Source organism: Zeus faber (genome assembly GCF_960531495.2).
Source record: "Zeus faber genome assembly, chromosome: 4".
Classification (NCBI taxonomy): Eukaryota; Metazoa; Chordata; class Actinopteri; order Zeiformes; family Zeidae; genus Zeus; species Zeus faber.
The window spans coordinates 12,208,121-12,230,991 of NC_137191.1; the positions used below are offsets into that span (position 1 = coordinate 12,208,121).

General features: G+C 47.2%; 1 protein-coding gene across 1 annotated transcript; it reads right to left on the reverse strand.

The window, feature by feature from the left end:
- Positions 1-507: 507 nt before the first annotated feature.
- On the reverse strand, positions 508-13,864 carry ldb1b (LIM-domain binding 1b). Its single transcript, XM_079998801.1, has 11 exons — positions 13,740-13,864; positions 8,189-8,291; positions 6,545-6,589; positions 5,838-5,913; positions 5,626-5,728; positions 5,263-5,435; positions 4,744-4,866; positions 3,885-3,968; positions 3,440-3,563; positions 3,204-3,343; positions 508-2,706 (listed from the first exon to the last, which is right to left on the reverse strand). Exons 1-11 carry the CDS (start codon positions 13,771-13,773, stop codon positions 2,476-2,478), a joined length of 1,236 nt encoding a protein of 411 aa, XP_079854927.1. The 5' UTR covers positions 13,774-13,864; the 3' UTR covers positions 508-2,475.
- Positions 13,865-22,871: the final 9,007 nt, after the last annotated feature.

Consider the following 22,871-nt stretch of genomic DNA (forward strand, 5'->3'; position numbering starts at 1 on the left):
TTTGGACTTTCAGGTTTTCGTTTTTTTTCTCTTTCTCTCCCTAGAAGCGGCAATGCACTGTGTGATGATTATCTCCTTAATAACTTGTGCTATAAAACCTTGAAATCACAAATTACAATATATTCAACTATTCTATCCAACTTCAATGATGCATGAGAAATTAAATGCACTGGCTCACTTCACATACTGTGTCGCCTTTTAACTTTCTTTGACCAAGCCCCACTCATACTCATGTCCCATTAACTTCACTCGTCAACTATCATTAATATTTCAGAATGCACAGCAATGATAAGTTAGGACGTTCACTTATGAGGCCTATGGGCTCCACACAACTGCAGTTATTTTCTATAATACTCTTAAGGCATTGATGATGGTCATGAACTTTTATTTTGACTCATCCACTCATCAGCTGAAATGTATTTCAATGAATAGGTATCCTCGGTAACATTTGTATGTGACCCCACAGCCTTCCAAAACCATATTTAAAGATGAAAGAAATAGTTTTAAAGTGAAAATGTATCTTTTATTGGTAATACATTAATAATCAAGAGCAAAAACTAACCAAATCAAAAAATATATATCAAACAATGATTTTTCTACAGGGTTTGCAGAGGGTACAAGTCACCATTAAATTCATTTGTTATGGTTGCTGGAAAGATCAGTAATGAAATGGAAATGCAAAGAATAACAGAGCCTTAGTTGTATTTACAAAAGACAAGACACTCAGCACTGCTACCAAATATAGGACAAATGAATTTGATTTAGTTCTGGAAGATTTTTGGAAGGCTAGAGGTGCCACCCAAAAAAAATAAAAATAAGGAGCAAAACAGCTAGTAACCAAATTTACAGGTTTGTTAATCTTGAGGTTATGTAACCCATGTTAGGCTGAAAATGGCAACAGAGTAAATCATATCAGTAACAATAAAGGGTTAAAGAAATGACACCAGTGTGCAATGAACAATATACAAAGAGTGAGTGTCTGCCAAACCCAAAATAAATAGAGATCAAAAAAAGAAATTAAGCCGACACATACCAAAGTCACCCCTCAATGGTGACTCTGTACCCCTGGGGTTTTGTAATTTAATTTACACAAGTTTTAAAAAAGAGGAAGGAAAGAGAGGCTGAGAGGAAAGAGGAAGGTTCATGAGTGTTTTTTTCTCCTTGTTTTCCTTTTTTTCCACTTTTCTTTACATTAGATCAGGATGGCTTTAGGTAAATCTAAGTAAGAATACATTTTATTACAGTCAGACAGAACTTTGCTACTACCTTAAATATACAAGCACAAATACACAAAAATTCAAATCTCCAAAAATGAACAAAAAAAAAAAAAGACAAAATAAAAACATCCACACTAAATTTCTCTTTTATAAACATAAAAGATAAAAACAATATATCTTAGAGAGGGGGCGTTAAAAGTCCTGCGTTACTCCTTGGTCTGTAGCTTTTCAATATTGGTAGAAAATAAAAAAGTAAGAATTGAAAGGAGGAGTTTAATACAAATAAAAAACATTCTAGGGAAATATACTGGTATAAAAACTCTTAAAATGTGTGTAATTGTGTGTTTGCATGAGTGTACTTTAAATGCTCTCTATTCAAAACAATGTAACTGCTGAAGTCGAAGCAGAGAGTGCTCGGGCACCAGGGGATTCAGAAATCTTCAGGCGTTGCATTTGTGTGTAAGTGTAAGACCTTTCCCCAGTGCCACAGTGAAGCTCTCCTACCAGTCTCTCAATTTTCAATAGTTTCTGAACAAAGTGACTCTACACTCTGGTCCACCTGCTTTAGCGAAGCCCCATTCCTGTTCAGATCGACCATTTTCCCCCTCATGTGGCCACACACACACACACACACACACACACACACACACACACACACACACACACACACACACACACACACACACACACACACACACACACACACACACACACACACACACACACACACACACCTTTTGAAAGCCATCGTACGACCTCTGTATCAGCACAGGGGACCAGAATTTAGGATCACGTTAAGAGGTGAGCTAGTTGTCCCTAAGCAACTTGCCGCCATCTTGAATCCCCACTATCACTGCTCCATTCACCCCTCATCTTCCCCTACATGCACACTTAAATACAGACTATTTTATACTTTTACAACAAATCTCTGCTCCTGCTTTTCACATTAATAAAGTCAATGTATGAACTTCAAAAAATGCTCAGGGAACAGACGGAACATTCATGTATGAGATGAGGGAAAAGAGGGAGACGGAGGTGAGATAGAGAGCCTAAGTATTGGGAAGTCACTGAAAACATTGAAACTCGAAACACCGAAGACGTGTCCTCCGTCTTGATAGGATGAATTCAGCTGCGGGCCGTCTGACCCCCGTCAGTCACCTGTGTCGGATTCATCTGGGCTCTATGCGACGTTGCGTCTGGCTGTCGGGGCGGGAGGGCTGAGGAGTGATGTCATGAGTGGGGCGGGATGCTGGGGGTTCTATTGCGATGCCTGTGAAGTGGGGTTGTCGCTCTTGCTCTCCTGGCTGGAGGGGGCCTTGTTGTTCCAGGGGGAGTTGGCCCCCAGCGCCGGGGAGTTGTTGAAGCTATCCTCATCGTCAATGCCGTTGGCAGCGTCAAACTGCGTGTTCTCCAGCCGCGTGATCAGGCGCTCGTCCTCGTCGCCAAACTCGCCGCCCATGAGCGTCGGCTCGCCCACAACCATGACGTCCTGCGGTGCAAACGGCAAACCATTAGCAACAGGGAGGACTTGAGAAAATAAAGATCACATTTTTATTGTATTTAAAAAAATGATTAAAGAAAATGATTGTATTAAAGTAAAAACAGGCCTGTATTTTTTTTTTTTACCTAGGCCACAATTTTAAAATCATTGGAAGCAAACCAACAGCTAATCAAGATTCTGATATCAATCACTTGGTTGACACCCAATGATCAAAAAATAAGGGTATGGTGTAAAAAAATTTTTTTTTTTTTTTTAAAAGTGGGTTTTCCTTTAACAATATCACAATGCGCATTGTGCCATTAAGTGCATATCCTCCGTTTAATATACTGTTATCACAGATCTGTGATGATTTACTCCTTCATGTTCCCCTATTACTGTGACAAGATTTCAATGCAGATAAAAGATGAAGCACATGCATAATCTTTCTAATATCCAAGAGTTGATATTTCAGCCCAGTAATTTTGCTTCTCTTGTCAGATACGCACTGGAACCTGGCTGGACAGCGGGAACCCGCTGGCAGGGCTCTTCTTCTTGCTGTTGCTGTTGTTGGTTCCTCCGCTGATGGTGCTGCCGCCCGACATCTTACGCTTCCGCCGCTTGTTGGGGGCCTGTCTGGCTGGCTCGGCTGCAGAGGTGAGAGGGTCGGGGGGGAGTTAGGGGAGGCATTTACTCGGCGGTGCATGCGAGTGCGGTGTGTAACGCGTCCTTGCGCTGCACATACCGGGCGGGGCAACCATCCTCTGCCACTTCTGGAAGAGGCACGTCTTGAGGCAGTCTCTGGGGCTGAGACTGTAGGTCTTGTGTCTGGACATCAGCTCCTGCATGGGCTCCAGAATCACACACAGCTGGAAGCGGGAGAAAGTGCGGAGCAAAGCCTTTAGTTATCAAGGTTTTTCCACCAACCAAATACGAAAAAGGAAGGGCGTAAGGGCTTTACTGAAATAACTTATTTATAATGCATGCTTTGCATTACATGAATCCATCCTGCCATCAACTCTGCTATCGTTTTTGTCACTCAGAGGCCAGGGACCAAATCAAAAGGCTTCAAACTGTCTTTATCTTAGTGTTCCCTTCAGCATTACAAAGCACTGCTGTTCACATTGTTGATAAAAATCACGTCTTGGAATAACTATCCATTCAGTGCATAAGGTGTGTGTGTTACTCACTCGGAGGTAGTTGAGGGTGGAGTTGGACAGGCCACATCTTGTGATGTTTTTGGACAGCTGGTCCAACATCTGGGGGTCCTGGGCCTGGGGCAGCAACAAAGCACAGGTCATAAACCCGACCCGACCGGAGAGACAAGTGAAGTTCATTTCTATAGTCCTACAGCGTTAAAGGGCTTCACGTTTCACACAGAAATATGTATTCCCTAACCTTGGCCGTAGTCATGCTGGAAGGGAAAGCACATTAATGTGCCCAATCAAATGAACAGTCTGAGGGGACACACTTCACTCATAACAGCATAACAGCCTGCCATAACCCAATACGGCTCTCTTAGATAAATGCCTGTTAACTGGCAAGCATAAGCAGCCATTAGGCTTCATCTGAACATTAGAATTCTCCCTTGCAAACTCTCTTGGTCTTCTTGCCTTTTATTTCATCACGCTCTGCTTTTGCAAAGGATTTTAAAGAGCATTGTTCAATGCAATTGCATCGCATGGCTGAGCTGAAAGCTGTATGTCAGTTGCCCCACCCCCCACAAACCTACATGAAAATACCGAAACAAACCGACAGGGTGTAATTTGCATCTTAAAACTTGGATTTAGGACCGAGCTACAGCATAAATCTATAAAAGGGAAGAACTGAATCTTTTTAAACGTGGGAGCCTTCCCCATAAATGATTTTTCTGAGAACCGCTGGGAAATGCGATCATATATCAGGGTACTTCAACTCTAAAACATTCCAAGAAAATGTTTTTTATGGCTATCAGCCAGCTTCACCTCACGCATTAGGTCTGCATGCAGGCGCACACTCAAACCGAAACACATAAACTAAAGTGTCCATCCGAGACTTGTATGCACTCACGTGCATGGCCAGGATACTGCGGGGAATGAGTTCACGGTGTTGTCTAATGCTGAAGTGCCACGTCTTTATCCTCATCATGTCGTCAAACATGAACTCCAGGTACAAGCGACCCTCCACACACACCTGGGTCAGGTCAGAGGGGAAGACCAAAGACAAAATTCAAAATCAATTAGCATATGAAACTATGCATTGCCATTTCTAAAGCAGTCATCAAAATAGCCTGATGATCATTCAACAAATTGATTTCAACTGGAACTACAGCCTCACCCCAAGTCTGTTTTTTTTTTTAATACTCTTTTAATCTGAGCATTTATTGGGCACACAAAACAGTGTAGCTTTGTTTAGTTTTTCATTGTACTTTCTGCATCTCATGATTCCCTTTGCTCACACGAGGCACTGTGAGACTAGGGTAGGACTACATCGGTGTGTGTGTGTGTGTGTGTGTGTGTGTGTGTGTGTGTGTGTGTGTGTGTGTGTGTGTGTGTGTGTGTGTGTGTGTGATGCCATGTTCACACATACCTGTGTGAACATGGGTTTGCCATTCTGCGTAACCATGGTGCACTGGTCACAGTCAAGGGAGACAAAGTTGTTGTGGAAAGACTCCTTGGGATGTTTCAGCACATAGTACAGCTCAGTGGCGCCCCCCTCAAATATACTCCTGAAGTATCTCGGAATCAACGTCCGGCCAATTGCTGGAGAAAAGGGGGAACAGGAATAAGCAATAAGAATAACAATTTAAAGAGCCGTGGCTTTCAACAGATAATTCTAACTGCATTCTGCTCCAAGAGGTCAAAGCAGAGGTGAAAACATGAGGGTGGGCGAGGGCTTGTACGGCTGTCTCCTGAAAGCGTTTCAAGTGTTTCCTTAAAGCTGGTTTCTTACTGTATCGTTTGGGCCCGTCCTCCAGACAGAAGGTAATGGTTAGCATTGCATCATCTTCAAAGAACTCTGTAGTGAAGGCGTCCCACCACAAGTTATCACACTCCTACACGACGGAGAGGGGAATAAACACAGTAGGATATCCTCACGTTGGTTTAGGTGATTTTAGCTGTGCCTCTGAGTGAATGAGTTTGTTTGTGTGGGTGGGTGCCTACCTCCGTCCAGTTCTGTAGCCGTTTATTGAGCTCAAATATTCTGTAGTCTGTCTGGTTGCCATACGGTGTGTGCCTCCTGGAAAGAGATTAAAAAAAAAAAAAAAAGAGATATGAGGAACAGAGAGGAGCGTGGGGCTAAATGAAAGGAAGCAAGAAGCAAGAATCAGCTTGTGGCTGTGTGGCAGACGTGATAATAAAAATGAAAAAAAACACATGCTCATAACTGTGCACAGGCAGAATATTTCTGGGGCAGATTCCCAAGAATCTTTCGGTCTTTCAGGGATGGACAGATACAGACACTGATTTCAGACATCAGGTTCAATACTGTTCTCATGTGGTAAAAATGCACCATCTACAAAACCAGTTACCAACACACGGTCAGAAAGATGGTCAGACACAAAAAAAAGAATTACAGAAAAAATACATAACTATAAACCAGAAAACATGTAGTTAACTTGAGTTGCTTTCTTATTTTTAACTGACAGTTATATGTCGTTTCTGATACTGTTCAAACAAACCACTGAATATATTCGAGAAAATAATGCTCTGGGTGTTCAAAATCAGTGACATCATCATTGTGACTGAAAACCAGTATTGCTGCAAAACATCCAATCTATCCAGTCTACAGTCTTTTTTTGGTTTTGTTTTAACTTGCTCTTTCAGTTCACACCACAGTTAAAAGATACTGAATGGCAATGTTGCCTTACCCTATTCCTGGCTCCAGGTATGTAGGAGGGTACATTGGGGTTGGACTGGAGAAACAAAGATCAAGCGAAAGAGACATCAAGAAAAACTCAATTTAAAAGGCAATGAGACAGAAGAGCCCCTCGCTAAAAGCTAGTTAGTCAACGCCAAAACAAACACCCCCGAATACACAAATCCCAATGGCAGGGGACAAGTACAACTGCAAAGAGGCAAAAAGTAGAGCAAAGCAGACACTTCTCTCAGTGTATCCATCAAAATCAGACACACACCAGTCTAATCAGACTCATGACCACTTGATGTTTTCAGTAGTTGGGCATTTTCATTTGTTTTAGTGGTCGACGACAAACAAGAATTTCAGTCGATTCGTCGACCTGCCGTGACGTCATCACCCCAACATAGACTATTAACCGCACATAAAAACAGTTACCAGTACATTACCAATATGACGGACAACAGGTGCTATTTGAAATTCTTTTATCTTTCCAAATAGGCCAAGTGCTACAGTGACCAGACAAAAGCAAGTCTTACCAGAGATGACAAAACGAAAATGAAAAACGAACAAATGACTCCACATCACAGTAGTAGAGCCGTGATAATACAGTTTCATCCCACACATGAGCACTCTACTTTTTTCTCAAATTGGGTAAAATATTGCCCCACCTCGCGCTGTCTTGCCACCATCTTCCTCTCACACAAGCACATTCTACTGTGTGCTACACTTAAAGAGTCTGGGCGTTCTCGTGATGCGTGTGCTACTTATTAATCATGAATAGTTTCTCGAAAGTCGACGTCCCTGCCCAAGTCGACTAATCAATTAGTCGACAAATCATGCCCATCCCTGGTTTTCAGATAAGTATCATTACATTATCAGACTACTATTGTGTTATTATAATAACAATACAGCAGCAGGCTGTACAAGGCATAGGATATAAGACTAGAAAAAGACGACCTGAGAGCCAGATGTAGTATTAATGTGATGCTACCTGCATTATTGATTTTTTAAAAGGCACACTTTGTCCACACACAGGCTACAATAATATTACAACGCAACCTGAAAGTAACAGCAGCAACAATAACGACAGATCTTGAGATTGGCTGCTCCGCTTCCTGCCGGCTTAATTTGACGAGAGAGGCCAACAGTCCCGCCAGAGCTGACTCAGCGTGACAACCAGACTCGAGGCCCTGGCATAGTTTAGCTGAGTGCAGACCGACGCAAAAACAAACTGCTGGCAAATGCAGCACTCTGGGCAATTGTCCAGTGTACTCAATGCAACTTTGTCCGTTTGTTTAGTGGCACTTCAGTTCACACCAGGTGGGGGTCCCTTACAAATCAAATATAGTGGGACACTATTGTGAAATAAAGAGAAGCGGAAACCGCTTGAGAATCAGTACCAGGGTCACATCAAAACATGCCACTGTGGAAAAGTATGAAGGGGCGATGGCGGCGGAAGACCATCAAAAGATGTTGAAGCAAAAGACAAAGCGGAAGACACATGTCCGGATAAACGTAAAATTGTGCCCATTTATGCAACGTTGAAGGCCAAATTGCAGGTCATGGGTAGTGTGAGGCTGGTACCAAAGTTGTACTGCCAGCATCATGACACACACACACACACACACACACACACACACACACACAAACTCACCCAACGTCTCTGTCCAGCATGGTGCCGGGGTGGAAAGGGGGAAAGGCGCTACCGTTGGGAGGCTCCTTGGGGGAGTACAGCTTGAACGACTTGGACGAACAGCCTACAGCATGGAAAAGGGGGAACAAAAAAAAAAAAAAGGTGTTAGAATCGACACCAATGAGGCAACGTAAAAAGAGCTCGCACCAAATTCTTTGGTTCAAAACTGATTCAACCACAGCTTTACAGTCTTTTGCACTTTGTAAGCAATGGCCCCAGCACATGCATCCTGTCGCAGAACAAAACAACTTGCAACGGGACGCCACCCCTTTTCAAAATATTTTCAACCAGACCACCCCACCCTTAACTTTACCAAGAGCCCTATCCGGACCCTCACACAGACAGATATACGGACCCGATGTTACCCACATGGACCCGCCCCCTGGCCTACTCTAATTGCCCAGCTCCACCATAAAGGCCATCCAGGCGTGGCTGACTCGAGGTCATGACCTCTGCTGTTGCCAAAGTAAAGCCCCGCCTCATTAATGTGCCTCCTTGTCTCTGCATATTAAACATAGCGTGTATATATTATCCAGAGTCAATGTTGACGTGGAGTTTGATGGAGATGAAATAATAGAAATTGCGGCTCAGCCATGCAGACAGAAAGAGTGATTTAATTGGGGATATTGCTGCAATGCAATCCATCTAATTTATGTATTTTTGCCAGCTGTTTAGAAAGACAATCTCTTCAATGGAACTGGCCAATGAATGGATTCCTTTCCACAGAACACAACCGTCATTCAGCCAAATTGGTGGATTTTGGCCGGACGCTGCCCGGCCCCATAAATGTAATCGGGTGGGAAAAGATGGACAAAGGGCGACAAAATTAAAATAAAAAAAACAATTGTCTCATCTCCGTCGACAGAGATCGGGGGAGACGGGGCACGTTCAATCGCAAGACAAACACACATTTGCGACGCGCTCTCACGAAACAGTTTCTTCCGCTTCACGTTCAGGTCCAATTCACTGTAAAATTAAAAACACTCCGTTATCCGACATGAAAGGCGTCTCATATGTAAACAGTCATAACGGCGTAATACATACACGAGTAAACCTGCCAATCTCCCATAATCTCTTCAAAGTTGGGAAAAAAAAAAAGCTTATTGGAAATGAGAAAATGGATAAAAATGAGTGGGGGGGGATTTGTTAGGAGGTTTGCAGCTGTTTTTTGTTTTTTTTTAACGCATTTACGTGGAATAAATCCACAACAATGGACCCAGAGATGCAAAGCCTCCCACTCTGCACGAAACAATCCGAGTAGTTTTCACAGGAAACGGGCAGTTTGGGAGGATGAAGATGAATAAATAATCAATAGTTATGAGTCCATTAGTTGTTGAGAGCTCCATTAGCCGCCGTCCTCTTCCCGTGGTGGTTAATGACAGGCCGTCACCACCGCATCAGCCGGACGCCTCTTCCTCTGCCGGGAATCCCTGTTGTCTTCCTCTCTCTCTCTCTCTCTCTGTCTGTCTGTCTGTCTCTCGCTTCACACCACTTCAACTGTCTCTCTCTCACACACATAATTGACTTTGAGCTCCTTAAGTGACACCGTGTACAAAGGCAACCGGCGTGGAGCTTTAAGGACGAATCCGTCAAAAGTAAAATACTCACAGCCACACGGACCAAAAGCGGACGAATTCACTCCGGGCACAATTCTAAAAATCCTAAATCCGTTCACTTTCGGGAGAATTGGCGACTTATTTCACTGGTCGGGACTGCAACCACCATTCCGCCGCGAATCCCGACTAGATCCCCACCAAAATAACAGCCTGATACGTATCCGTCCACTCGGCGCTTCGACACACCGCTGTCTGGCTACAATGGCAAATGTGGCTGCAGCGTCGTGCTAGCAAGCTAGCCCCGTCGCGTTGTAACGAAGGGCTGCGCGATTCGAAACGCGCTCGGTCCCCCGTGCTTCGTCGCGGCAGTCAGGGGGGTCGGCGCCGCCGCGGGGAAATGAAACGAACGCAGACATCTCCGACGCACCCACCCCACAAACCTCCAAACAGCCACGGCGTTTCACGCGGGGCCTTGCGGGGCGAGCGCCACAGCGCGAACGAGAAGGCTCGCGATGCCGTTAGCTTGTTAGCTGCGGTTGGCTAGGCTGCTAGCGCCCGAGCATCGAACACACTTCTAGGTTCGCGGGGAGAAAACAACACAACGGGACGTTCCGACCCTCCCCGAGCACCGTGCGAACGTACGTTTAACGCTTCGGTGCCTTCCACGGGCGATCGGCGCCGGGTACGATCCACAGGCCGCCCGTTTACCTGCAGGTGAGTCCGGTCGGCGCAGAAAGGAAATCGGGTGTTTACAGATCCGCGCCGATGGACGGCGGCGGCGGCGGGCGGTGCGGCGGCGGCGGCGGCGGCGTCTCGGCGGCGGCTCGCGGAGGAAAAAACCACGGCGGCCGCTGGGGCGTCACGGAGGGGGAGCGGGAGGAACCGGGCTGCGCTGTCCCGCATGGGGCCTGGAGAGGAGGCTGAGCCCGCTGCGGGTGTACACGGAGCCCGATGAGCCCTTTGTTCAGGAGGACATGAACAATGGCTGGAGGCTGTAGGCCCTCCTCCCCCCCCCATCCCCCACCTCCCCCACCCCTCCTCACCTCTCCCCTCTCCCCTCCCCCACCCCGGTGCAGAGTGTCTGTCTAAGCACTTTGTTGTTTTGTTTTGTTTTTTCCCTCCCACCGCATCCCATAACTTCCCCTTCAAAGTGTCAGGGATGGGAACCGTCCCGATGCTCGGTGTGATGGATGCGGACGGTGACGGTGTCTGTAATTGGTCCTGATGCTGATTCTCATCAGTGCATCGGCATCACATGTCGTTTGGGGCATCGCGGCTCGTTCGCCTCGTTTCAGCGGAAGAGCCCGAGATCCTGACGCAGAATCAACAGCAGCAGACGTGAAGGCAAAGCATTGAGCCAAACTGATGAGTGCTTGCACTTGTGGTCCTCCGAATGACTCACCCATCCTCATTACAATTTACTGATAAATAGTACACGTGGTGTCACAGTGGATCATTGAAGAGCAGTCCTAAAATCTGCAGTTTCGATGGACACAGTCCCTCATTAAAACAAACAAACAAACAAACTAAAAACCTCTCCAAAGCTGAATATAGAAATAAACATGGAGACTCTTGTACAGTGTTTCCTCCCAGCACTGAGACTCGGCAGCTTGATAATAACAGTTCTTCAGTAGGTTTATAAACCCCACTGAGGTAGGCTAATAAACCCATTACAACTGGTGATCATCCGCTTCAAACTGTATTTTTGTCACACACACACACACACACACACACACCCACACACGCACACACACACACGCTCGCACACACACGCATTGAGGGAGGGATAGAGAAGGGGGGTAGAGAGAGAGCGAGAGCTTAAAGGAAAATCCCATAGACCTGTAAATCTGCTTAAACCTTCTCAAATTTTAATCAGATATTCAGATCACTGCCAGAGAGGATCCACCCATATGGCCAAAGTTGGGATATAAAAAGAGCAAGTCAGTTCTGGGTCAGTGTTTTGATTTTTGATTTCCCTTCTCTTTTTTTTTTTTGTTTGTAGTATGTGTGTCTACAAGATGTGGCGGACCGTATTCACACTGGTTTTCTTATAGTATCTCTCCAACAAGCACTGATGATTAATGCGGACATTAAACAATTACTGGAGTTATTGAAAATAACAAACTATGTTCAATATACTTGATTCCACCAAACAAACAAAACATTGTTGACGGGAATGTTCAAAAGATCATTTTGCCCGACATGGGCAAGGCCTGTGGAAATAGTGTAGAAGTATCTCTCGACATCCATCACAGCCATTTACAAAATGTATTTTCTGAATATATTACAAAAATAAAATAAAAAATAAAGTTTTTCTGCTGAGTACTATGAATGGTCCCAGACGTCCAAAAGCGTTGAAATATCGTGACTGTTGTGAAGGTTAACCGGCTTCCAAAGTGACTTCCAGTCTTGTTGGCCAGACCCTTTTTTCGCCGGGCCCCTTTCAAGGATTAATTCCGGGTGCTGTTGCACCTTAAAAGTTACGATTATTTAAATGTTGTGTCATCTTAGTAATACTTCAAGTGGAAAGGGTGAGAAATAAGGGCAGTTTTTTTTAATCATACTTTGTTATAGGTTGTTTTTTTTTTTGTTTCATGTCGTTTTTTGTCTCTTTCATTAACTTAAAAGATGAACAGTATATATATTGCAGTGGACGATGACTGTTTTCTGGAGGAATAATGTCCCGATCATATTTCTCCCTCTTCATCGCTCCGTGGAGCATTTTCCAGGTGACTGCGTCAGCCTGGAGAAGTTGTTATTGGCAACACTTTTCACCGGGAAAGTGAGCCTCACCGTCCTCCGCCTGTATTATCAGAACCTACTTTGAGTCCCAGCCGACAGCCTCGCGAAAAGTCTGAGATTAAGGGAGTCGAAGTGATGCCCCGAGCGAGACAGGGAGCCCCACAAGGCCCGTTTTCCGGCAACAGAGGCTGTGCTTTGGAGGCTGTTTATATTAGTGTTTAATACCATGAGCCAATGACACGAGAACTTTGCAGCCATGAGGCTTCTATCAGTCGTTTTTTATTACATTCTTGCGTGTCTCGCGCTCGGTTTAGGTGTGGTCAGTACTGACTCGGGAGTGGATGTCTAGGGCACCTTATACAGTGTGGGGTCGCTTGTATGGATCTTTGTTCAAAGATCCACGTCGCCATGGCAACACAAGCAATCAACGGTGTCACAACTGGAGAGGGGCTGAAGTGTTATCCATGGAAATGGACACACGAGGGTTAATCCGTGCCCGTGCGATTCTGTGTCTATGTGTTTGTGTGTGTCTGGCTACGTGTTTGTGTGTGTGACCAAAGCTGAGCCATTGAAATGGTACATGACAGAGGTTAATCCCCAGTGTGCGTGTGGTGGGGTTAGCGGGGGTCTGGGACTGGGGGGTGTCAGGATAAGGGTTGGAGGCTTACACACTCCGTCTGTTTGGCTCTCAGGCATCGAACAGGCCTTATCTTATACAAGCACCCCAACCAGCTCCTCTCACACACACACACACACACAGACACACACACACACACACACACACACGCACATGCACGCATGCACAGGCTAACACGCACACACACACACACACACACAACTGCCAAAGCACCTAGACAATATTCTAATATATTTCCAAAATGTGCAGTCACATTCACACCCAAAGCTGCGAAATCCACATATAATAGGTGATTAATGCCTGAGCATGCAGCCGCTGGATAAACTCCTGGAAGTGCACCGTGAGCAGTTTTCAGTGGAGTTACGGCTCAACCCAAGATGCAACATGGTTCTGTCGCCTCCGTCAAAGTTTTCTCCGACAAAGAAGTCGGCGGAGAAGAAGTCTTGTCTCTGGAAAACAACCACGCCAACGCGCTCCGTTCAAGCCCTTTCGACAGACCACGGGGCAGCCGTTTTCTGTTCCGCTCCAGGTGCGGGAGAGCACGGATGGGGGGAAAAAAGAACAGCAGGCGACTCACCTGCCTCGGTATCAAGTTGCTCTGACATTGCCATCTTGTCGGCTTAAAAATGCAGTGTTAGCAAACAAATACAGCGATCTCTTTGAAAGACTCGTTCTCCTTCTCTTTCCTCTTCCCCGCTCCCTGTTGCTTTGTCTCTCTCTTTTCTCTATATCTCTCTCTCTCTCTCTCGCTCTCTCTCTCATTCTCTCTTTCTCTCTCTCTGATATCTCCCATATCCAGATTGTCAGGCTCAGGGGCATAAGGGGGGAGTGGGGGCTATACTCGGAATATTTCGCGCATGTGTGTATCTGCGTATCTATACGTGCACGTGTCCGCGCTTGCGCTTGCACAACTGCATGGGCGCGTGCGCACACTGACAAAGGGGATGTGTGCACGACGTGTGAGTGTCAGGATGTTTGTGCGTGGCGGCGGTTAATGTGCAAATGCCTGTATGCGTTTCCCCCTTCCTCTCGCTTGTCAACAGGAAGCCGACCGGCGTCCCCGTCTGTCGTACGTCTGATAACAACCGTCACTGTCGCCCCTCCCGTTGACCAGACACCCGACCCCAGGTCAGCGCTCCGCCGCGCCGCGCCGGTGGGGTGGACCGGCCGTAGGAATGGAGTCGGCTGAACCGACGCCAGCTCTGGCCCGAGGCGGCGGCGGCTTTTAACAAGAATGTCAACATTTAAGCGTTGTTTCCGTTTTTCTAAATAAGGAACTGAGAAGGAAAATGGGTCTGCCACAAAGCCCCCGACTGCATTTCTGTTCATGTCAAGCGTTTAGAGTTTTGAAATAATCCTTATGTAGTGTTAACCCTCCAACTTCACACTAACAGGCGCAGCTCAATATGAATGAGTTAAACAGCCTTTGGTTATAGTCACAACATTCCATAGAGCAGCTCGCTATGTCCACATTAGGGAGCTTTGGCACTTTTTTTTTTTTTTTTTGGCAATGCTATTGTACACATGTGGTGTGTCAAAGAAATCCTTGAGTATCGTGAAACAACGCCGCACTTGGAACCCCACAGAGATTGGAACCCCACAACACTCAGGATGATCGGAGTTACCTATATTTGGAGGAATATAGACAGTAAATGACAAAGTGACAAGTGACAAAAAAGTGAGTGAGAAAAGTGACAAAAACAAGAGGAAAATTCACACACACGAGAAGCACAAAATATAATTACAAAGTGAGTAATAACTAATAAAGTCATTTCTCAATTGTTGTGCCCCAAATGAATTAGAATACAAGGGCTCTGCCACCAGTTAGTGGTATCATAACCCAGGAGTAGGTGTTAAATTGGATAACTACTTTATAGGACATAACTAATCCATTCTGTCAGAGCAGCGCCCTCGTGTGGCCGAACACAGCTGGTGCGTTTGTTTTCATCTTGTTTTATTTTCTCACTGTGGGGTTGAATTCCCTTCTGCGACTTTCCCTGGCAGGCAGCACACACTCACTGCAACAAGGGCACTTCAGAGGCAAGTGCATCGCATATTGTAAAGTGCCGGTGGATAAAACACGATGCGATGATCAGGGATAATAATAATTATGATTTTATGTAAAAAAAAAAAATGGCAGAGTGGCTGTATCAATGTTAATCATATTCATATTTATTTCCCCCCATGTATCTTTATTTATTGCCTTTATCATCACTCTACTGGAGCCTTTTTATTTTGCAGAAAGAACTCTCTGTTACGGGTCAGAGTGTGTGTGTGTGCGTGCGTGCGTGCGTGCGTGCGTGCGTGCGTGTGTGTGTGTGTGCGTGCGTGCGTCTGTGTGTGCATGCGTGTGTGTGTGTGTGTGTGTGTGTGTGTGTGTGTCTGTGTGGCAGCTACTGATGCAGGGGCTGACAGCTGTGTGAGGCGCAGTGACAGTGCCCTGATGGTGCCTCCTCTGTTCTCTGGGAGCCATTTTGTCTTTCTCTGATCTCAGAGTCAGGTCTGCCCCCCACCAGCCAATCACGTCGCAGCTCAGCCTCGCAGAAAACATAGAAACACAAGGTCTAGTCTAATCTCTCTCCCTCTCTCCCTCTCTCCCTCTCACTCTCTCTCTGTCTCGCTCTCTCAGACGCGCACGCGCGCACTCTTCTCCTACTGTGCTTGTGTCCCTCGCTCCCTTCCTCTTTCCCCGCTTATCCGCCTTTGCTTTGCGTCTTTTACTCTTTTGTCGCCTATTTTCCTCCCGTGTTCCACACACATGCTTTGTCACCTTCCTCCTTTTCTTTTCCCGTTAATCCTCCTCCTCTCTCCTCTGCGCACCCACCACCCTCCCTCTCTCCCTTTCTCTCGTGTCACACCAGCCTCTTCAGGCTCCGTTGTTGTGCAACTCGTTTCTAAACAGCTCAGTCTTTGTGCTTTTGGTCTGTTGCCATTTCAGCCGGGGCTGCAGTCTTTACTCATTTTTCTCCAATCAGGGACACCACGTGACTCTCTGCATGAGAGGACACGGTCCCTTCCCCCGTCTCTCTGACTCTCTCACCCTCCCTCTGTCTGTCCTTCCCTCTTTCACCCTCTCACTCCCCGCCGCTCACTTGCTCGCTCGCTCGCCCGCCCGCTCCCTCTCTCTCTCTCTCTCTCTCTCTCTCTCTCTCTCTCTCTCTCTCTCTCTCTCCCCTCATCACCCACTCAGCCAGGCAACATACGCTAGCAATCAGAGAAGTCAAAGCGGGAGGGAGCGGGGGTCGCAGTGGAGAAGGGGAAGGAAGGAGGAAGGAGCAGAGCACGGAACGAGAGCGTGCGCCGTCGGGAAGAGGGAGAGACGGGGGTGGGGGGGGGGGGGGGGGGGGTTAGGGGGAAGAGGAGGAGAAATCGAGCGGAAAGCGCAGCACAGGATGAAGGGGCCGCGCGATGGAGACGCCGGCGGAGCCCGAGCGGACGAGGGCCCGGGCGGGCCGAGAGCCGAGGCTATTTTAAAAGTTGACGCCAAGCACAAAGGGCAAAATGTTTTCGTTCGGAGGAGCGCACGTACACGCGCTGCCGCCTCCTCCACTACGTCCATGAATGCGGTCCGCTCGGCGCGCATACCCGCTCACACCGGCCAGTGTTTATATCATCCACATGTTGAGGCACATGCTGTGTACGTGTACATGCACACACGGACCCACAGACCCCCACGCACGCACACGCACACGCACACGCACGCACACACACACACACACACACACACACACACACACACACACACACACACACACACAAAGGCCCACACAAGTTGGGGGGAGGATCCGTCTTGTGTTGAACATGTCTCCGGAATGTAAACAAGCGAGAATGAGGAAAAAAAGATGTTGAGAGAGGAGGGAAATGCATTGGGAGTCGGTGTCGGGGATACGCCGGGAGTTAGGGAAAAGGGGTACGTTCTCTGTTCAATATGGGCAGCATCTCCCGACCCACTCCGGAATGCTTTGAAATGAGATCTGAAATAATGTGTTCTTTTAAACGGACAAGTCGAAAGTCCGCGGATCTTTTTTTTTCCCTTTTCTTTTCTTTTTTACCCGACTGAACGACTTTTGGACCTTCTAAACGTGAAACGTTGCTTCGAGATGTCATACGTCATACGCCATGTGGGGCAAAAAGTCAGAAAGCAAAGGATTTAAAATGAACTTCCGCAAAAAGTAATAAAGAGAGCGGCTTCGACACTGCAGCCACTGAACAATGTCACGTGTTTTTGTTGTATCAAACAAGATGGCAGGGTTGCCTCCACCCCCGTCTCATGATCTGAAAAGGATCAGGGTCAAACTCAAGAGAAGAGAGTAACAAGCTTGAATAAAAAGGGAGGACTTCAAACACGAGAGGAACAGAAGTGGAACACCCAGGAGAGGAGTCGTACGTCTGTCTGGAAATTTCCATGACCACGTTGATTAAATATGCAATCCGACCGCAAGATAGCAAAGGCCAGTTCTAAACAAATGCACCCACCTCCACGGTGCAGCCTTGTTAAGCAACCAAAGTGACTGTCTGATGACAGGGGTCAGAGATCGGAAAAAAAAGAAAAAACACACACATACACACACACACACACACACACACACGCATGCAATTAAACAAATGCACGTAATGATCTCGCATTCACACTGAACACAGATGCGCTGTGTGTACCAATGCCTTATGTGCTCTGAACAAACTGTACTACACTTACACACACACACACACACACACACACACACACACACACACACACACACACACACACCATCTGATGTGACTCGGGAATTTGTCTGCAAATTTGGATGCGAAACTAAGCACCCTTATGTTTTCATTACAGTGCCAAGATCTTCCTGAATAACAAGCATTCCATACCAGTCCACTTGTGCCGCGTCTAAAGAGTCCATGGGTCTCCTAAACTTTTCGCCCTAAGGAAAAATTTGCCAGCGAGAGGGATTTTTCAAACCACAGATATGGAGCCAGTTAGAGTTTCCATCCCTCTAATAGTTACGGTCGGGCCTGGTACCCGGGTAATCTGATCGCGGATGTGTGGCGGGCTTGATTTCTCCATTAACATCCAAACTGTTTGAGGTTTGACCACAGTTGCCACTGTGGCCTGGCAGAGAGTGAACAAGGGGAGGCCACAAGGGGTGAGACCAGGAAAATGGATGTGCGTGCACACGCACGCACACGCACACACACACACACACACACACACACACACACACACACACACACACACACACACACACACACACACTCCCCTCTTAATCTGTCATGACCCTGATTAGATGTTGAACGTTGTGTTTATATTGAGCATTATATGCATCTACTATGGGAAGTGCAACAAGAGCAGCTGTAGGATTGATGTTCCCCAGGCGTGAGTGACTCTGGTTTACCCTGCCAGCCCACTTCTAGACACTGCTTTTCTGTTACAAAAATTGGGAAGATAAACAAGGGAAGAATAATCTGTTGGCTTTGGAGCAGTTTAACCATGAATGGTCAGCAAAGTGCTCGGGGTGACAGACATGCACTCCTTTGTCACAACAGTCTCAGGGCTGGTTAGTACTCAACCTTCTTACCGAAAGAGTGACGGATGATTGTGGGAATCCAAAGTTGTGAAATAACACATCCAAATATATGCAGAGCAATTTCATGTTTCCCCATAAAGTAGTTTGCACATGGTGCAATGATGTATGTATGATATACGTATGTATGCATGTTTTCCTCTTTTGAGAGGAGAAGGGATCATTGGAAGCTAGTGTATAACTATAACCGTGAATGTTATTATTACATGTGTCTCTCTCAGTTGACCAAGGCCAAATCTCTCCTTCGTACCGTTGGAATGCACCCACTGGCCTTCTGCAGTATGTGAAAGGTTGCTGAAAATCACCTAATACCGCATTTATAACTTCATGCGATAATTTTCATTGCAGTGAAAAAATGATGGATTATAGACATCATCGACTATTTGAGCACATTACACCAATTAAAAGTTCCCCAGCAACAAAATAAAAATGACTGCTACATTTTACGTGGGAAACCAGGCCAACAACAGTCATTCAATAAATTATTTTGCCCTCCGTAACATCTACACCCGACCCCCCTGCACCCTTCTGAGTTATACCTGTTTATCTCCATCCCTGAAGTGAAACATAAGCCCAATATTTGTTGCTAAGTCAGGCCCACAACACGCATTTGACAGTCTAAGCCAGACTCAGCCAGACTTTTTTTCTTTTTTTTTTCTCTCTTTCTCCTATTGCACTAAAACTTTCATCCCTCCATCCCAAGCTTCCCCGGTACACGAGTGAACGCAGCATCTGGTCCTGTGTCGAACCTTTAAAAGAATCCAATATGCCGTCGCCGGGCCTCCGTTTAAACCAAAACCATGAGTCAGAGACAATTATCCTATAACAGCAACAAACCGACAGAGGTATGGAACTAGCATTAGTGATGCCATAGCAACAACTTCATGCCCAGATGTCTCCGCCGGTAACTGCGTGAAGCAAAACAATGGGCTCTTTTTCTTTGCGCTCCCATTCCAACTCTTCAAAATCTCCAAATTAAACAAACACAGACCCACTGGGATCCAGGAGGGGGAAGAAAAAAAACAAACTCTTAGTTGATAGAATAACAAACAAAAAGTCATTATACAAAAAAATAAAAAAAATAAAAAAAATTGTCTCTGCATCCTTCCAGTCATCATGAGGTCAACCTCCCATGAGCCTTTGCAAGCGGAGCCCCGGGGCCCGCGGCACCTCTCCCTGCCCCAGTCACGCCACGGCAGATGCACTCAACGACCAAAATACAGCGGCCAGGAGAGAGTCAGCCGCTCACAACTACCAGCCCCGTTGTCAGCGGCAACCATCAACCGGCGGCAGCTACTTACCGGGACACGCGCAGCCGCCCACGGACATCTTCTCACATGTCTGGTCTGAATCCGAGTAGAATGGTGTTGGCGGCCGTTACCCCTCCACTCCTCCTCGCCACAACCTCTCCTCTCTCTCTCTCCAGTCAATGCTGCTGCTCACATGAGGGTCCGTTATCCCCACGGTTCAAATACACACACTCTCACACACACACACACACACGCGCGCACGCACACACACACGCACACTCAGACAGACAGACAGACAGACACACACACACACACACACACACAGCACTGGGGAGCAACGAGGGAGGGAGAGACTGGGGAGGTGGGGGTGAGTAGAGGAGAGAGGAAGAGAGAGAGCGAGAGAGAGGGAGAGAGAGAGAGAGGGGGGGGGGGGGAGAGGAGGTTAAAAAGAGGAGAGGAGCAGAAGGGATCCTGCGTTCTCTGGTTGTGGCGGTGCACTGTTTGTGAATCACGCCGTGCGCTGTGTGTGAGTCTGCCGTGTGTTGGAGGGAGACGGGATTCTGTTCCTGCCTCTGCTCTGCCCTCACCCTCATCAGCCCTGCAAATTACAGCTCAGGTGGGAGGGGAGAGGGAGAGGGAGAGAGGGAGAGAGGGAGAGAGGGAGAGGGAGAGAGGGAGAGGGAGAGGGAGGAGGGGAGAGAGTGACAGACTGAGTGCCTGTGTGTGTGCAAGGGAGAAAGAGAAAGGGAGAGAGAGAGAGAGAGAGAGAGAGAGAGAGAGAGAGAGAGAGAGAGAGAGAGAGACTGAGTGCCTCCCTGTGCGCAACAGAAAGCCAGAGTGGGAGAGAGGCAGAGAGAGAGAGGGAGAGAGAGAGAGAGAGAGGGAGAGAGAGTGCGCATATATGTGCAAGAGCGAGGGAGGGAGAGAGTGGATTGTCAAAGTGACCTGAGAGGCAGATTTGAGAGAATAACAACCATGTGATGTGGGTCTTTTTTTTTTTTTCCTTTTAAAGATGTAGAGGCTATTTTTCACCACCGCTGTTAGAATGACACACGCATACACAAACAGATATGCACGCTTGCAAGCGCGTGCGCACACACACACATGCAAGTACACGTACGCACACACACACACAAACTCACATACGCGCACGTATACACACAGGACTAAATGATCTTTAGGTGTAGTCGATGAACTGTGTCATAGGGGAGTCTGGTGACAGGTAGTGGGCAAGTGTGTGTGTGTGTGTGTGTGTGCATGTGTGTGTGTGTGTGTGTGTGTGTGTGTGTGTGTGTGTGTGTGTGTGTGTGCGTGGGTGCATGTGTGTGTGTGTGTGTGTGTGTGTGTGTGTGTGTGTGTGTGTGTGTGTGTGTGTGCTGGCGCTGCTGCTAAGTAGCTTGTTACCATCCAGTGAAGGTCTGTTACATGGCAGGGAGGGCAGGGGGAGGGAGAAGGGGAGGAGAGAGGAGGGGGCGATTGACGTGCCTCGGCTCTCGCCCTCTCTCTCTCTCTCTCTCTCTCTCTCTCTCTCTCTCCCTCGCTTCTCTCTCTCCCTCTCTTTCGTTCATTCGCTCTCTCGCTCCGTTAGTCTTTCTGTCTGCAGTGTGTCACATAGTGTTGCTCTCCTGCCTCACTCATCTTTCTCTTTATTCGCCTTTTTATCTCTGTGCCGCCCCCCTCTCCCCATCTCCCCCCCGCTCTCCCCTCTCCCCCGTCCTCCCCCCCTTGTTCTCCCTTTCCCTCGTGCCAAATCAATTCCTTCCTTGTGCGTGAGACGCAGGAGTTGGCCCGTGCGCTTTGAACGGGCGATACAAGCGGAGACGACGGGGGGGGGGGGGGGGGGGGGGTCACCTGTCATGGCCGCAAACCAAACACGCGCACGTACGCGGCCACGACACCCCGGTGGAATTTAACTGTTCAAATTACAATTTTTAAAAAAAGAGGTCATGACCCCGGCTAAACCCCCAAATATAATCGTATTTCTTGACCAATTTCGTCAACCCTCCTCCTCACGCACACGCACGCCAACATGCGCGCAAACAACAAACACCTCTGGCTTTGTACACAACCTTTCATCGTCTGCTCAGCCTTCTGCCAGCGGTGACATCACAGAGTTATGTCGAGCAGCTAAATCATTTTCTCTCTTCATATGCACGGGGGAGGACAAATCCGCATAGATAGCCTCCCCCACATATATATCTACATCCCTCCTTTAAGATACTTGTTCTTTGTGCGTCTCTCTCTCGCTCTCTCTCTCCCTCTCCCCCGCTCCCTTTCTCTCCCCCTCTTACTCATTAGTTAGAATCTCATTTTGACGAGGAGAGTGTTAAGCCAATCAGAGGAAAAGAGCAGAAGCAGGAGGGAGACGGTAAAGAGGAGGGAGAGAAACAGAGGGAGAGAGAGAGAGAGAGAGAGAGAGAGAGGAAGAGAGAGAGAGAGAGAGAGAGAGAGATGGATTGGAGGAGAGAGACAGACAGGTTGCAGTAAGGGGAGGGGAGAAATTGAGAAAGGGAGTGGGGGGCGAGAAAGCGAGCATTTGAGGAAGAGAGGGAAGAAAGGCAAAAGAGGAGGATGGAGGGATGGATGGCTGGATGGATGGCTGGAGGAAGGGAGGGAGGAAGGGAAAGAAAGAGAGAATAAATAGCTCTGGCGCACTCGTCCCCCATTACCCTGGGAGGGCACTGTCGCCATGGCAATGTGGCAGAGAAAGGATAGCACAAGCATGATGAGCCTCCTACACGCGCGCACACACACACACACACACACACATGTACACACACACACACACACACATATGCACACACACACACACACACACATACGCACACACACACAAACACAAACACCATCGCAATCATAGACTAACAGAAGATTGTTCACAAAAGGGAA

Excerpts from the sequence above, each read along its gene's own strand:
- ldb1b (XM_079998801.1), bottom strand. The coding sequence starts at position 13,773 with ATGGCAATGTCAGAGCAACTTGATACCGAGGCAG. Across the intron at positions 5,436-5,625 it reads GGACGGGCCCAAACGATACA|CAATTGGCCGGACGTTGATT; the intron begins GTAAGAAACCAG and ends CCTTTTCTCCAG. Across the intron at positions 3,344-3,439 it reads GAGGATGGTTGCCCCGCCCG|CCGAGCCAGCCAGACAGGCC; the intron begins GTATGTGCAGCG and ends TCACCTCTGCAG.